Source organism: Bubalus bubalis, chromosome 1 (genome assembly GCF_019923935.1).
Source record: "Bubalus bubalis isolate 160015118507 breed Murrah chromosome 1, NDDB_SH_1, whole genome shotgun sequence".
Taxonomy (NCBI): domain Eukaryota; kingdom Metazoa; phylum Chordata; class Mammalia; order Artiodactyla; family Bovidae; genus Bubalus; species Bubalus bubalis.
This window is the reverse complement of record NC_059157.1, coordinates 133,783,714-133,801,158: the sequence shown is the minus strand read 5'-3', so window position 1 is coordinate 133,801,158 and position 17,445 is coordinate 133,783,714. Positions and strand designations below refer to the sequence as shown.

Below are 17,445 nucleotides of genomic sequence, written 5' to 3'. Positions count from 1 at the left end.
TAAGTAATGAAAGTGTACGAAAAGTGTGCAAGTGGTAATACATTGAAAAATAGAATTGCCAAATCTCGTACAAGACCCGTGGCTTTGGGACCACTAAGAAGAATGCGAATTCTGACTGTTTGGAATGACTATGATATGCTATACCATAGAAGGTTGAATATTTTATTTTCGGCCTAAAATAAGGGTTTGAATAAAAATTAGCAGTGAAAAGTAAAAAATAGATGCCCTAAAAATTAAAAAGTTGAAAATAGATACAACTGGGAGGTTCAAGGGATGTAGGGAATAAATAGAAAAAAACTGACAGATGAGCAGAATTTTAAAGCCCAGGAAATGGGGGAAACAGTGCTGGGCAGAGTTCCTTGGGGGATCAGAGAAGGAGTGGAACTGGTAGAAGATGGACCTGCTTTGGAACATTTTGCGTTGAGACAGAGAAAGGATGTCCAGATGAGACTGGCTCCCTGTGAGGGCAACTTGCTCCTCAGGAGTCGGATGTAGATTTCAGAGCCATTTTTCATGGATGTGATCACTTAAACTTAAGCAATCACTTTGCTAGAGAGAAAAAAATCAAGAATTTAAGAACAATTAGAATAAATCTGTGAGAAGTGGCTACCCCTTTGGGACTCACAGAGATCCAGTATTAAAGTTTTGGGGGGAATGTGTAATTTCCTTGGTTCTGTCTCGTCGCAGCAAAAATTTGAAGTGATGGACAGACCAGTGTTATAGCTCAGTTTTATTAGGAAAAACAAAGGATAGTACACCCTCGAGGAGTGAGCGCAGACCAACCCAAAACACGCGAAGAGAAGAGAATCCCGCGGCTCAATTTTGGCTCCTCTTTTTATATGTTTTTTCTCCTCCCCCTATGCCTGCCCTATGCAAATTGGGCTAGCCAGGAGGGCTGCTTGTTTTACCTGAGGTCCTCACTCCAGTCCTTGGACCTTCCTTTGTTCTATTTTTGTGGACTTTTCTTTTCTTTGTCTTTTAGCCACCGCCAGTTTCGACTTCTTTTTCCTATTCTACCTACCTAACATTCCCCACTCAAGGGATGGGAGGCCCAACAGAATTGGCTACTTCCTGCTGAACTGGGACAGCAAGGGGCATTTGGCCTCCCCCTCTTGCTAGTCTCAAGCCTCAGAGTCCTTAGAGTGGTGTCCATCTAAGGGTGAGTGATATTTTCTGTGGTCAGCTGTAGCTTTATATATCCTTGTTGAACTGGCACTGCATGTTGTAGCTTGTTGACCTGGGCAGAGACAAAGTAGGTTAGACAATTGATAATACATGGAGCAATCATAAGCAGCATCAATATGGTGATAACAGGGATTAGTAGGGGCCTTAGCCAACTCCAAATTGCCCATAGCCAGGAGAAGGATCTCCCCAAAGACAGACTGTAGCTATCCTGAGAACTCTCCAGCCCATTCTTTGAGATCCAGTAGGATCTGAGTGTTTTTCTTGAGGGCTGTGAGGGCCTTCTCCCCTAAATGAGTGGTGGCATGTAAGGAATTAACCAACTTCCATTGGAGATTCCCAGGCAGAAAAAGGAGTTCCTCCTTTTGGAACCATCCCTTATTATCTTCTTGAGAGCCCTCACTCTTAGCTTTAAAAGTCAGTAAATGAAGGAGTTTCTGGCACATTAGTCTGTGGAACTAAGGTGGCAACCTCTATTAGGTGATTATTCTGTAATACTGCTCTCTTAGCTGCCGCTGCTTGGTTCCCTCATGCCATTTTCGTGTTCCCTTTTTGGTGTTCTTTACAATGGGAGATGGAAACCTCAGTGGCAGATGAATTGCCTCCAAGAGCCTAAGGATTTGATCACCATATTTGACTGGGGGCCCTTGGGTGGTCAATGGCCTCTTTCTTTCTAAATAGCAGCATGTGCATGTAGCACCAGAAAGGCATACTTGGAGTCTGTGTAAATGGCTACTCTTTTTCCTTTTCCCAGGTCTAGAGCTTGAGTCAGGACTATGAGTTCAGCCAATTTCAGCCAACTGGGCTGAAGTACCTGGTGGCAAAGGTTTAGCCTCTATGGTCTCAGAATTGGAGACTACTGTGTACCCATGTCTTCTTTTTCCACCCAAGACAAAGCTGCTTCCATCCGTGTACCAGATTCCTTCAGGACTGGTCAAAAGATCTTCTGACAATCCTTCTCAGGTTTTGTCCAATGGTCCAAAGTTTCTAGCCAAGAGTGACAGGGGAGAGAGCCCTCAGGTGTAGGCAAGTGGGTAGCTGGGTTAAGAACCTCACAAGGAGATGTAGTCAGGCCTGGATTATCCATCAGCACTACTTGATATCTGAGGATCCTTTGATCAGACGTCCATAAATGGCCTCTCCGATTCAGGAGTTGTTTCACTTGGTGGCTGATAAAAATAGTTTGCCCCCAAGAGAGAGTTTTAAAGCATCTTCTATCATGTCTGCAATAGCTGCAAGATTTCAAAGGCAGGGAAAGATCTCATCCCAATACGGGAGTTGGATACTATGGGACCACCAAAAACTGATGGGAAAACATTTGTCTATCCTAGAAATGAAGAAGTGCTTGGGTGAATCTTTTCTAATTATTTTTCCTGTAGCACCCAAAATGGTACAAATTTGGGAGTAGAAGGCTCTGGAGTAGGAGGTCAGGACAGAGTAGGAAGCCCCTGTGTCAACCAAGAAATTCTCGGACCTACCTGCCACACTCAGTTGCACCCTTGGCTCCAGGCCCATGATGGTTATCTGTGACAGGTGGGCTGGCTGGAGTGGGTGACTTCAGTCGGTCCTATTGAACCATAGTAAGGGAAGGCTTGGTGCTTGACTTTGAGGCTCTTGGGTTCCGAGGGAGAGTGCCACCCAGTGTTCCAATTGATGATATTCATAGACTTTTCATGGTTTGAACACTCTCTGGCCCAATGTCCCACCTATCTACAGATTAGGCATTTGCCTCCAGCATTATCCTTTAAAGACTCGGGGTTTACCATAGGACTTCCTTGGATGGCGGCCAGCATCTGGGCATGGCTTGTCTCTTTCCTTTTCTCCCTTTCCTAGGCCTTGGCATTCCTCTCCTGTTCTCTGTTATAAAAGATATTGGTGGCTGTCTGGACCATCTCATCTAAAGAGGCAGCAGGGTCTTGCTGCTGGACCTGTTGTAACTTTATCCTGATGTCTGATGCACATTGGGACAGGAATTTGTTCTTTAAAATCACCTGTCCCTCATAGGAGTCTAAATCCAGATTGGTAAACTTTTAGAGGGCCTCTTTTAGCCTTTCCAGAAAGGCAATGGGGTTCTCATTGGGCTCCTGAGTTATTGCTGAGACCAGGCACAGTCCCACAACTAATAGGCTTCCTTTTATTTTTTATGGGTGGACTTCATTAGGGGTGAGTCTTTCTGAAGCTTATCCTACCCAGTACTGTTGCAACCTGAGAACCAGGCGTCCTCAGTTCAGTGTGCAGATGCCCAGGCATATTGAGTCATGACAACCTCCTGGATATCGAATCCCTGGGCAGGTCGAGGCATGTCGGCCTCCTGAGAATTGGGTCCTTCAGCACGTCGCATGTTGACCTCCTAGGACCCTTGGACTGGCAGATCCCCAAGCAGGTTGAGGCATGACAACCTTTTGAGAACCATATCTCTAGGCATGTCGAGGCAGGTCGACCTCCTGGGACCCCTAGACTGAAGTTGGGAATGCCCAAGGTCTCCAGTGTGACCAATGCTTGATGGGATTAAGGGGTTATAATTTTAACTAATTACTGGTTTGTCCACCAGGATGGGAATAGATATCATGATGTAAAGCAATCCAGACTTCCCTGGTGGCTCAGACGGTAAAGCATCTGCCTACAATGCGGGATACCTGGGTTCAATCCCTGGGCTGGGAAGATCTCCTGGAGAAGGAAATGGCAACCCACTCCTGTAATCTTGCCTGGAAAATCCCATGGACAGTAGAACCTGGTAGGCTACAGTCCATGGGGTTACAAAGAGTCTGACACAACTGAGCGACTTCACTTTCTTTCACTTTCAAAGCAATCCAAGCCTGTGCCCTGAGACTGGGAACCTGGTGAACAGCCATAAGCCTTATCCTCTTGTTGCTCTGAGGGAATATAAGTCACTGATTTCCTCCCCTAGTCCTCCATAAGAGCAGTTTAGGGTATTTCCAATGGTAAACGTTTCATTGTCATAGACCCACTTTAGGTAATAACAGAAGTAATGACAAAGGAGTGGGTTATCTGGTCCTGTTAGGGACATTAAGAGTATTTTAATAAGTGGGGTGGAGCAATATTGTCTACAAGGGGCAGGGTCCTGGTAGTAAGAGTTAGTAAGTAGCTTAAAAACAAGGCAACAGACCAGATGTTCCATAAAAGCAGAGTGGAGATTTGATCTGGGGGTATGTTTGTAACTTTAGGAGAAGGGTGGTAACAGTTTGGGCCCAAACGGCCTGCAGGGCAAACTCCCAAAGTGGTAAACATTATCCCTGGAAGCCCAATTTCCCTTGAAGGGATGCCACCCACAAATGGACTTCTAGCAGGCATTGTGTGCCTGTCACCTGCCCTAGCGGGTTCACTTCTGCTGTTGTGGCACTTGTTGTAGGAAACATGGAAGATGAGGCCTAAATATTGAGAAGGATTGGATATTATATAGTATTTCTCTTCCAAGGGCCAGCTATTTTCTGGTTGTCCCTCCAGAATATTATAGAGGCAACACTGTGGGCCTGGACAGGGCTCAGGAGAAGAGCATGAAACAGGAAGGAAGGGGGCAGGGCACAACTTTTGAAAGAATGACATAGCCCAAGGGCATAACATAAACCTATTACTATCAAATGGGGTCCAAGATGACAAGTCAAATTCAACTAAACCTTGTTCCTCAATCTGCAAGATAAACGACACACCCAGAGGCACCAGAACAGTTCCAAGTCACTGTCCAAAGACTGAGGAGTGGGTGGTCCCCCAGTTGTTGGAATGATCCTCCGGCTCTTTAGCATATGAAATCACCCAGCCCCTAAATAATCACATCACACTCCATGGCCACTCCCCTCCGTGATGGCCCACACTCTTGGAGTGTGCTTCTCTCTGAATCCAAACAAATCCACCTCTTACCTATCGCTGCGTCTCTCACTGAATTTTTTTCAATGAGACATAAAGAACCTGAGCTCCATTACATCCTGAAACCAGGCATCATGGGTTTTGGCTGGGCTCAAGCCTCGGGAGAGAGGAGCTGAAGGACAGAAGGAGAAAGCAGTAAGAAAAACATGCCAAGGAATCCCCATTATAACCTGCCAGAAAACCTGCTAAATACCTGACCTGTGCTCACAGTTTTCCTTGGCCTGATCCTTGGCACAAAGAAGATTAAGGTCAGAAGAACCCCCACCTGCTTGGGCAACAGCTACTAAGTAGCTCCTGCCAAAGTCCCTCAATTGCACCCACTGCCACTCGCCTGTTCATGGGGGGTTAGAGGAAACAAGAAATAAGAGACTGTAAAGGAATTAATATTTTGTTAGCCATATGTCCTTTCAGCCATAGGGGTGAGGACTTCCTACCCCAACCGGAGGTCTTCTGGAATCTGAGAATGAGCCGCGTGAGCTTTCTCCCAAGTTAGTTTTGCTGTCCTGATTTCCAGCACGCTGGGCTTCTTGTCACTGCCACTGTGCTGGGTTTTCTTCACACTCAGCTTCTATCATGGGAGCTTTCACCAAGTTGGGCTTCTGCTGTGTTTGGCCTCGCCTCACGGGGGCTGAGCTGAGGTTGTTTGAACCAGGTTAAATCTGAGTCACAGCACCATATATGTCAGGGGAATGTGTAATTTCCTCAGTTCTGTCTTGCTGTAGCAAAAATTTGAAGTGACAGACGGACCAGTGTTATAGCTCAGTTTTAGTAGGAAAAATAAAGGATAATACACCCTTGAGGAGTGAGGGTGGGCTGACCCAAAACACACGAAGAGAAGCCTGTGGCTCAATTTTGGTTCCTCTTTTTATATGTTTTTTCTCCTCCCCCTATGCCTGCCCTATGTAAATAGGGCTAGCCAAGAGGGCTGCTTGTTTTACCTGAGGTGCTTACTCCAGTCCTTGGACCTTCCTTGTTCTATTTTCGCGGGCTTTCCCCTTCTTTGTCTTTTAGCCACCGCCATTTTGGACTCCTTTTTCCCATTCTAACTACCTAACAATAGGAAGCTTTGGGGGCCTGGGGAAAGAAGCCAAGAGTATGTGGATTTCCAGAAGCTGACAGGAGAGAGAATTTCACAGAGGCTGTGATGATGGGGAATGTGATCCTGCAGAGAGCCTGGGGAGGATGAAGACATGTGGTAACCCCAGAGAAAGTCACATCAGGGCTGGCCTGGAGCGGAACTGTAGAGAGGGAAAACTAGGAGGGAAGACAATGCAGGGAATAGTAAGCTTGAGGGACAAGGGAAGGTGTTTTATTAAGATAACAGAAGGCTGAACACATTTGTGGATTGATGAGAAGGAGCCAGTAAAATGGATTAAAGTTGAAGAATAAACAAAGATTAATTAATATTCCAAGGCCTCAGAGCCTTGGTTATCAACACTTTCTGAATACTAGGCTCAACTAGGACCCTTAAAATAATGCTAATGTCTAGTCCTGATCTGCAGAGATTCTGATTAAATTGTTTTTGGATAGGACAGGCTCATCTATTATTAATTAGTTCTCCCGGGTAATTTTAATATATTTTCAGGTGAGGGACCCAATGACTTATAAGAATTGGGCACTGGATTAAGGCCACAATAGAGGGTCACTTTGGATGACAAAGGCACTCTTCTTCCTCTAATATTGGGATGGGGAATAAAGAAAAGATGAATTAAGAGCAGAAGAAAAAATACTGAAAGAACTCAAGATGCATGATTTCAGTCTACGAAAGGAGGTGAGATGCTTCAAATAAGGGGGAAGGAGTGACATTAAGTCATAAAAGAAATTAAAATGTCCTGAACAACTACCAGGATTCCACCAGGAATAAATAAGGTAATTATCCATTTCCTGCTTCATTCTCTCCACCTTTATTTGTGAGCCAACATAGAAACATGTCTATCCTGACATAGAAAGGCATTACTGTCTTTCTGGTTCCTCTTCAGAAAAAGAGAAGGAAAAGAAAATTTATAAAGAGGAAAGATCTAGAAAAATTAAATTATAGAACCTCAGTGAATGATGTCTCAGCAGTGAAGAATCCAACTGCCAGTTCAGGAGACTTGGGTTCCATCCCTGGGTCAGGAAGATCCCCTGGAGAAGGAAATGGCAACCTACTCCAGTAATCTTACCTGGGAAATCCCATGGACAGAGGAGCCTGGCAGCCTACAGTCCATGGGGTCACAAAAGTGTTGGGCCCAACTTAGCAACTAAGCAATAACATTAATTAAGAGGGAGAACATATAAGTTGCAGACTCGGATCTCTGTGAAATCACTTTGATTTCGTCCATGGAGGGATCTTGAGATCAATTCATTCAGCTCTTCCAGTGTCAATGATGAGTAAACTGAGATGCAGAGAGATTCTGTGGTTCAACCAGAACAAATAGCAAGGAAGTGCCACCAAGACCCCTTGAAATAAAATCTTCTGATTCTCAGCCTGGTGCACACCATTCCTGTATACACTCAGCCTCATGAGCTCTGTGGTTGAGTTCCAGTAAGCAAAATGGCAGTAGCTCCTCAGGGAGGATTAATAAGAAATCTGTAAATTGCTTTTAGCTCACTGTGAGGGAAAAAAAAATGTTCATTTTCTTCTTTATTACTATTATTATGTGAAACAGATTGAACTGCTGCCGCTCTTAAGAGTTTCTTACGATAGTGTGAAGTTTCCCATTTTAACCCAAGCCAATGCTTTACCATCTGAGCCACCAGGGAAGCTCTATAAAGTACACAGATAACTGTAATAATTCAGTTGCCACATTCAGTACATCATATGAAATACAGTCAAAGAGAAAGAGGAAAACTTGCAAGCATAGAGAAGCAGCAAGACGGAGCCTGGAAAATTATAAAAACCAAACAAATAAAATAAACACATTCCAGGTAATTAAGAAAGAGCAGTGTGTAGTGACAAGATCAGTGTGCCTCCTGAACTGCCTAGCTGCAGTTCATGGGCAGAGGCTTTCACCCCCTGAGCCTGAGTTTTATCTGGAAAGCAAGATGAATGAGCTATCTATCTGTCAGATCCTTTCTATTTTTGACTGTCTGTATTCTAATTTTTGCCATAATCCTCCACAAAAGTGTTCTGAAATAGCTTAAAACAAACTACATAGACTATCTCATGGATCATGTTTCCAGTTCTTTTTAAATTATAAATAAATTTATGTCTCAACTGCAGGTTTCTTATCTGTAAAGTAAAGGAGTCCTGGGTCGATAGTCTCCCCTCGCAGCTCTGTGCTTCCATGGCCTTTTCCCTGCTGTCGGTTAGTTGCACCAGGCGCAAGGTTAGCTGCACCAGGCGCAAGGTTAGCTGCACCAGGCGCAAGGTTAGTTGCTGTTTACCTTACATGGTTGAATGGTCTGTTCCCTCCTCCCACACAGCCAGAGAGGGCACTGACCAATGAGTACTGTATTTTGGTACAAAGGTCCCCGGGCACCTTGCTCCTTCCTGTTTTTCTTATCCTATTCGAGTGTTCAGCACACTCTTGGGTCTTCTGAGGAGCCCTGTGGGCACGGTGAAAAGAACTGAGAGAAAGAAGCAAAGCACAGAGTGATATGACAGGGTGCCATGCACTGTAGGTAAGCTGACTCTCCTGGAGAACTGTGTTATTTTTATATTCATCCACTTGAATTAGACAAGGAATCCGTGGTGGTTGCTATTCTGCAAGAAGCTACAATTAAAGAGAAAGGGACTGGTTTCAATGTTTCAGAAAATGGCTAGAAGATGGAAAACTAGAGAATGCCATGTTTCCTGCCTCTGGAATTAACTGTGTGACAGCTGACTTACAGCTGAGGGAGATGATAACTCATGGGAATGCCTCTTTCTTAGGGAAGGGATTTGCCTTCTCTCAGTTGGATTTAGGGTTGTTTCTTGATTCTTGTGTGTACGAGAAATATTTTCAAAAATGGAGTGATGTTAATTCATAAGTTGCAGGTTTCAACTGTAATAAACTCTCAGTCTTTCACATTCTCAATTATTTTACTGTCAGAATTTTATTCTGTTAGATCAAATTTTTGAAAGAATGTCTGTCTAGACATGCAAATTGACTTGGAGAAAGAATACAAACATCTAGATGACTAGAAAAATATTTTAATGGGTGGTTGTAGGCAACAAGTCTTTGATCTTTACTAATATCAATTATTCAGTTATGTGTTTAGATCTCTAATTGGTATTGCACACTCAGAAATTTTCTTACACAAACATATGTAACAACAGTGTTATTTTATAGGAGACTTTCTTGCTCTGAAAACTAGAGCACAGTCATTTTATTGATGAGAAAATATTAATATATACAAATTCAAACCGACAGCAATTCACAGATCCCTAATATTCCAATATGCTCTGCTATATCTCACCCATTTTGCAAAATGATTATTAATAGCCTGACTGCAAAGTTGCTTAAGATATATTTCATTTCAGATTAGGCATAATTTTTTTTCTTTTAGATATTACAGATGCATTGTTAAGGTCATTTTCATTCCCTGTATTTGGTTTATTTTCCTTGTTTTAAAAAAAAAAGTGTATATATATATATATATATATATACATACACACACACACACACACACCCCCAAAAAAAAAAAAACCAAACTTGAAAGAAAGGGGGAATGAAGGAAAGGGAGAAAAGAGGGGGGGAGGAAGAAATGAAAGTAAAAAAGATTTGGCAAGTAATTAGTTCTTTTGATTATTTCACATCACCAAATGGAATACTTCAGGTCTTTCTAAAACCTGTGCACCATTTATTTCAAATGCTTCACTCTGAGGGGCAGATTTATTAGCAACAACTGAGAGTACTAGCGATAAGGCAGGTGGAAACCCAAGTAACTGACAACCCATCAGGAGGCCTTTGTCTGAGAACCCAAGATGAACAGGCAACACTGACAGGCAAAGGGACAGAGACTTCTATCTGGAGGACATTTCTCACAAGGCCAAATAATTCAAAATTAAACTGAAGATAACTCCCCAGCAAAGCAACTGCTATCCCAAATTTACCCTTAGGATTCTTCTTTGAAGCTTGAGATCACCGTGGTGGGCAAACAAGCTACTCTGAGCCCTACAACAGAACTCAATCAAACAGTGGTCAGTCAATCAATAAAATGTAGATATTTCAGATCCAAAGCCAAAGTTTTCTTCCCCTAAATGTACTGAAATAATTGGCTTTTCTCTTCTTCAAAGCACATTAGACTTAACTGACATACAATCATAAGGGTTTTAAACATTAGGTAACATTTTTGAACACTACAAGTCAGACATATGCTAAGTGATTGCTGTCTTGTCTTTTAACAGAATCTTTGAAATTACTCTATGAAGTGCTGTTTTTTAATCCTCAGATAAGGACACTGCAACTTGACTAAAGTTGCCCAAGATACCATAGCTAGTAAATAGAGGAACCAGGGTGCAACCCTAACACTGCCTGACTTCAAAGTCCATACTGTCACCCATTACACCTTTCCACTCCTTAGAGACACACTTCCTTATTTTCCAGATGTTCCTGGACACACAGAAGCCCACAGTAGAATATTTTCTGAGGCTAAAAGTGCTGCCACATATTTAATGTCAAGGATAATAAATACTAGGCATACAGTTCAGTTCAGTTCAGTTCAATCACTCAGTCGTGTCCAACTCTTTGCAACCCCATGAATTGCAGCACGCCAGGCCTCCCTGTCCATCACCAACTCCCGGAGTTCACTCAGACTCACATCCATCAAGTCAGTGATGCCATCCAGCCATCTCATCCTCTTTGTCCCCTTCTCCTCCTGCTCTCAATCCCTCCCAGCTTCAGAGTCTTTTCCATTGAGTCAACTCTTCACATGAGGTGGCCAAAGTACTGGAGTTTCAGCTTTAGCATCATTCCTTCCAAAGAAATCCCAGGGCTGATCTCCTTCAGAATGGACTGGTTGGATCTCCTTGCAGTCCCAGCGACTCTCAAGAGTCTTCTCCAACACCACAGTTCAAAAGCATCAATTCTTCGGTGCTCAGCTTAGGCACTTGAAAAATGATTCTTGAATTGAATTCACAAATGAAAACTCTATTCTCATGTGTTATCCTCTCACTGTGCTATGAAACAGTATGAATTCATAAAATTTAGTCATAAAGATAATGTTATTTGAAGAGGAACAAGATGGCATTATGAATAATAGATTTCAATCTATTAAGCACAGAGCTACAGCCACAGTTTAACAGGATAATGCAAGGATTATTATAAAATCTTAAGAGATTACTGTAAGTGGCACATGATCTCCTTTGCTATCAATAATCACAAAGCAATGCTGAGAACTAGGCTTTCTTGTTTATTTGTTTTTATATAAAAGCTCTATGGAGTGTGCAACTACACTAGAATTGGAACAGCCAGCTTCCAGTTTCAGTTCCAAAACTCAGTGGCTGTTTGACACAAAGCACAAAACTGATCCCTTTGAGCCTAAGTCTCCTCATGGTTAAAAGTAGAGGTGGATCAAAAAAAAAAAAAAAAAAAAAGTAGAGGTGGATCAGACTAGATGATTTATAAAGTTCTTCCTACTCTAACATGCCATCATTCTGTAATATTGCTGCATTAGATTCCAGTATTAGCACACGTGGAAATGCCCACTTTGTAATTTTTTACCTTTTGCAAAAGGTTCTGTGTCAGGAGATCCAAAAGACACTTAATGGCGCAACTCAGTAGGAAAAGAAATACAGCAGCCTTTTAGCCACAAAGCTGTGATGCAGCAGCGATAGCGTGTAGGTAAGGGGGCAGGAAATTCAGTTGTCTGATTTGGTATGTGTGTGCGTGTATGTGTGAGTCAGTTAGTCATGTCTGACTCTTTGTGACTTCATGGACTGTAGCCCACCAGGCTCCTCTGTGCACTAAATTCTCCAGGCAAGAATACTGGAATGGGTTGCCTTTCCCTTTCCCAGGGCATCTTTCCAACCCAGGTATCGAATCTGCATCTCATTATGTCTCCTGCATTGGCAAGCGAGTTCTTTACCACTAGCGCTACCTGGAAAGCCCTCTGCTTTGGTTAAGTCAAGGTCAAATCTCAAATAATATCACTAAGACTTAGCATACTTGGAATTAGTATAAATACAGTTTCTAGTTTTATAGGGAGACACCTGGGAAGTACCAGTGATGCCTTCTATGGCTACCTCTCTGATCATTATCTTAAGTAACTAATGTAACCTTTCTGAATCTGGATTTCTCCATGAGAAAGAAGAAAGAGCTGGCATGGATAAGTTGTCTAGCTCTAGAACAAGGAGCATTACTGTGTTAGGAAAAAAATGTTTGGATTTTGGTGATCACTTACTGCCTTCTATGTGTAGGGGTTCCTGATAAATGAGACTCTGCTGTTGACTGAGCAAATGGCAGCTATGACCACTAGCATAACTAGACCAGGACTAAACTGCTCTACATAATTAGGGGGGAGACTGAGAAGCCCCACAGAGAGGATTCTGGGAAAGGAATCAGTAAAGCTACATGTTGGCACCAAAGAGGGGGTAAAGGGATAGAAAAACCCAAGAAATAAAAGGCTATGAAAAGAGACCTGGGGGAAAATGCTAGGCTTTATAAACTCTCTTTTTTGCCTCTAATTTTAAGATGTCAGTAAAGTGTACACTCTTCAGTAATGCTTTGGTGCAAATGAGTTCTTTATTTTGAAGGTAAAAATTATTAATAAAAATTATTAAGTCCAACTTCAGAGGCTATATGGAGGAATGGCTGGTATGTGACTTATAAAGCACACCAAGGACATGCACCGTTATCTATTGATGAATTCGCAATATTGATAGCAACATAGAACAAAAGTTCTCCTCAACTGAGTTGTAACCACACTGTGTCTAGGTTCAGGTCTAGATAAGACATTTCAGCAGGGCTCTCAACCCTTTAGAGGCCGTTAGAGGCCAAGTCCAGTGAAGCTGGGATTCAGACAATAGGTACTGATGGGAGCTTGGAGCTAGAGACGCATGCCTGTGGAAAGGCATTCACATTCCTTTTGCTTTTTATTTTTTGTTTAAAAACAAAACAAATAAAAAAAGACATTGTGCCAAGCAAAACACATCTGTGGACCAGAACCAGACAGCTTGCAGTCTCTGAAAGGGTCATTATCAAATCAAAGGACATTCAGAGGAGAATGGTCAGGATAGGAAATAACACACAGTCATGCAGTATACGAAACAACTGAGTAAACGGAATGCTTTAATTTGAAAACAAGCAGCCCCTGGGGAACCTAGCGATTGTCTTCAGAGTATTCAAAGACTGTACACAAAGCAAGTGTTTAAGTGTTTTATATTCCCTTAAGGTGCAGAACCAAAAAAATAGGGGGCAACCATTAAGGCTTAAATGAGCTAATATTTGTAAAGCACTCAGAGCAGTGTCTGCACAGAGTTAGCACTGTACAGATATCTAAATGCACTTGGAAGTCAGAGTTGTTCAAGGTTTAAATGGGCTCTCTGATGGGTGATTGGAAGGTACCTCATGGGATGGTTGGAGGGCAATATTCTGAAGAATAGAAAGGCCACTCACTCTTGGATATAGTGTCCAGACCTGGCTAGTTCTCTAAGGTAACCTGTAAATTTGAGTTCCATTGAATGGGCATAAAGTAAACAAAGTGAAAGACATCCCTCCTACTGAATGGTCTTGCATCACATTTCCCTTCTCAGGTAAGACTCATCCCAGCTTTTAGATGGTAACCAATTGAAGTTCTACATCAAGTCCCCATAAAAAATAAAGTATGGGGGTGGTATATACAACCATAGAAAGTAAAAGTAGTCTCAATGGACATGTGGGGACTGTGGAAAGGAACTGTCAGGGTGCCCCCAGAGTCCTCCAGCTAAGATCTGGCGGGTACAGGCACAGTGATGAAAAACATCAGCATTTAGCTTCTCTAAATCTCTCAGAGATTTTTTTGTCAGACCTTATAACTTTTTGTCAGACCAAGTTGATATTGGATCATTCAAAATACAAATCCATGTCTCAAAACTCCAAAACTATGGAAACTAAGAGTCACAACAAAAAGACTAAGATGTCTACAAAGTACTATACTTGTAAAATATTGAAATTCTGATTATGATGGGTACCATATATCACAGAAGGATAATGATCAATATAAGGACTGCTGCTGCTGCTAAGTCACTTCAGTCATGTCCGACTCTATGCAACCCCATAGACGGCAGCCCACCAGGCTCCTCTGTCCATGGGATTCTCCAGGCAAGAATACTGGAGTGGGTTGCCATTTCCTCCTCCAATGCATGAAAATGAAAAGTCAAAGTGAAGTCACTCAGTCGTGTCCGACTCTTAGTGACCCCATGGACTGCAGCCTACCAGGCTCCTCCATCCATGGGATTTTCCAGGCAAGAGTACTGGAGTGGGGTGCCATTGCCTTCTCCATTATAAGGACAATAGTGTCCAAAACTAACTTAAGAAACTCAGTACTGATGTAGGTGTAGATAATAAACTGCTGAGACCATGGTATGTAATCTGGGGGGAGGGGTCAGGAACTGGATCCAAATAATAACTGCTGCATTGTTGCTTTGTGTAAAGTGGAAGAGTTGGAGAAGTAAAATGCTGGGAATAAGGATTTATCAAGTACCTGCTTTTGATCAGGTACCATGCTGAATGCTTCACAAGCATTACTTTATCTAATCTTCACATTAACCTTGAGAAAAAGATAATTTGCCCCATGCTATTCACAAGAAAATTAGAGCTCAACTTAATAAACTTGCCCAGCTCTTACACACTTTTGATGGGTTATGAATCGATAAAAACTCTTTGGAGAGTAATTCAGCAGAACTTATCAAAAATTTTAAGGAGCAAAACTATCACCTCAGCAATTCCATTTGTAGTTGTGTACTCCTTGGAAAGACTTGCACAAGTGTGTAAGGGTATTATGTGCAGTTATTTCCACTGCAGCATTATTTGTAATATTGAAAATCTGGAGACAACCTAAAGGTTCTTCAGTAAAATAACCAGTATATGTCTATATTCCAGCATATTTGGAATCCAATAAAAAAAAACTGAAACAGATGAAGTCAAAAGTAAAAATATTACATGTAGCAAATCAACTTTTATTGATAGTATATATACTTCTGTATGTACATAATAAAAGACCTGGACTAGAACCTGCCAAGTGATTGATAGTAGTTATATCTAGAGAATAAAAGTGAGAAGCTGGAGTGAAAGAGATCACTTACTACCTTCTACTCTTCTGTATTATTTAAACTGTTAAACAAACAGGCTCTGTGCTGTCCCATTTAAAAAAAAAAAGATGGAAAGGCATACTGAACGCAAGATCACACAGTCACTAGCAGTCACAACTCTGCACGGTTCTTCCTCCAGGATCTACTTCTATGTTTACAGGTTGGGAATTCTACCCCCAAGAATTGTGTATACGCTATCTAGGACAGCAAATGGTGTAAAGTAAAACTACCTGAGAGAGCAGGCAAAAACTTTCCAAGGAAAATCAATTAAAGCATGGACAGAGGCCATGGAAGCCACCATAAACACATTTTCCTGCCAAAAAAATGAATACACATTTCTAGACGTGAAGCTTTATACAAAACAGTGCTGTGTCATATGAGTTTGTTTTCCCAAGAATGCAGCTCTTTACAGCATTTCCAACTGTTAAATTACCCTGGCAGGCATGACCAGGTCCACGCAGTTGTCACTGTTACCCCACTTTCACGTACTCTATTTATCAAGTCTTTATATCTCCAAATTTAAACCTTTAGCCTCTCCTCTGGCTTTTCTCAGATAGTATCGTGCTGAAATTCAGTATTCTAATAAATCACATTGTCACAGTGTAAATCTCATGGCTGGCAGAAGAGTTGCTGCTGCTGCTGCTGCTAAGTCACTTCAGTTGTGTCCGACTCTGTGTGACCCCATAGACAGCAGCCCACCAGGCTCCGCCATCCCTGGGATTCTCCAGGCAAGAACACTGGAGTGGGTTGCCATTTCCTTCTCCAATGCGTGAAAGTGAAAAGTGAAAGTGAACTCGCTCAGTCGTGTCCGACTCCTAGCAATCCCATGGACTGCAGCCTACCAGGCTCCTCCATCCATGGGATTTTCCAGGCAAGAGTACTGGAGTGGGGTGCCATTGCCTTCTCCAAAGGAGAGTTGAGGTGCTTCCAAAAAAAACTTTGGTAGAGAAAACAGGAATGCTAAAACCCAGGAAGCCTGTAACAATCTACAATTGGTCCAAGTTAAAGACAAAACTGTCCAAACAATTTTGAAGTCTAAAGGAAGTTGAAAACTAGTTTGTGAATTTTTGCTCTTGTAAAAAGTTACAAAATGTGGGTTTGGTCTCTTTTGCAATGTTCTTATTATATTCATTTTTAATAAGAAGAAATAGTTGGGTTTTTCTCTCCTACCATGTTCTTCTAGCACAACTGATCAGCAATTTTCTATTTCAGCTATTTTTATATGTACCTGTTAATCAGCACAGTAAACTCAGGGCTGAACCATATACACACATCTCATAAATGGAACATTTTAGGATGTGTGTATACAAGACAATATGTAAGCAACTGTCCCTCTACTTGAAAACTTGTTTCCAAATAAAAATTTTAAAAACATCCCTTTCAGTGTAACAGAACATTACTTAGTAAAATATCAAGAGCTATGACAACATGTTTTTCTCTTCAAGGGAAATCATAAAACAGGTGAACAATCAAGTCCAGGGTGGTTTTTCTATTTGATAAATACATCCAGAACTCTGTACAGCAAATAAAGTTTGCATGCAGTTTCAGTTCAGTCTCTCAGTCGTGTCCAACTCTTTGCGACCCCATGAATTGCAGCACGCCAGGCCTCCCTGTCCATCATCAACTCCCGGAGTTCACTCAGACTCATGTGTATCGAGTTGGTGATGCCATCCAGCCATCTCATCCTCTGTCGTCCCCTTCTCCTCCTGCCCCCAATCCCTCCCAGCATCAGAGTCTTTTCCAATGAGTCAACTCTTCGCATGAGGTGGCCAAAGTACTGGAGTTTCAGCTTTAGCATCATTCCTTCCAAAGAAATCCCAGGGCTGATCTCCTTCAGAATGGCCTGGTTGGATCTCCTTGCAGTCCAAGGGACTCTCAAGAGTCTTCTCCAATACCACAGTTCAAAAGCATCAATTCTTCGGTGCTCAGCTTTCTTCACAGTCCAACTTTCACATCCATACATGACCACTGGAAAAACTATAGCATTTACTAGACAGACCTTTGTTGGCAAAGTAATGTCTCTGCTTTTGAATATGCTATCTAGGTTGGTCATAACTTTCCTTCCAAGGAGTAAGCGTCTTTTAATTTCATGGCTTAAAGCACCATCTATGGTGATTTTGGAACCCCCCAAAATAAAGTGTGACACTGTTTCCACTGTTTCCCCATCTATTTCCCATGAAGTGATGAGA

General features: G+C 42.1%; 1 protein-coding gene across 2 annotated transcripts in view; it reads left to right on the top strand.

Annotated features, from left to right (window-relative positions):
* The window catches only part of KCNMB2 (potassium calcium-activated channel subfamily M regulatory beta subunit 2), a 303,956-nt gene that overhangs the window by 22,961 nt on the left and 263,550 nt on the right, over window positions 1–17,445 (top strand). The window contains exon 1 of one of the 2 annotated variants that reach the window (XM_006054310.3): window positions 8,551–8,667. The exons of the other annotated variant lie outside the window; for it this stretch is intronic. Within the exon in view, the coding sequence (XP_006054372.1) occupies window positions 8,657–8,667 (11 nt within the window). The 5' untranslated portion in view covers window positions 8,551–8,656. Of the gene's footprint in view, window positions 1–8,550; window positions 8,668–17,445 lie in introns of those variants that run through there. 2 annotated transcript variants of the gene reach the window in all.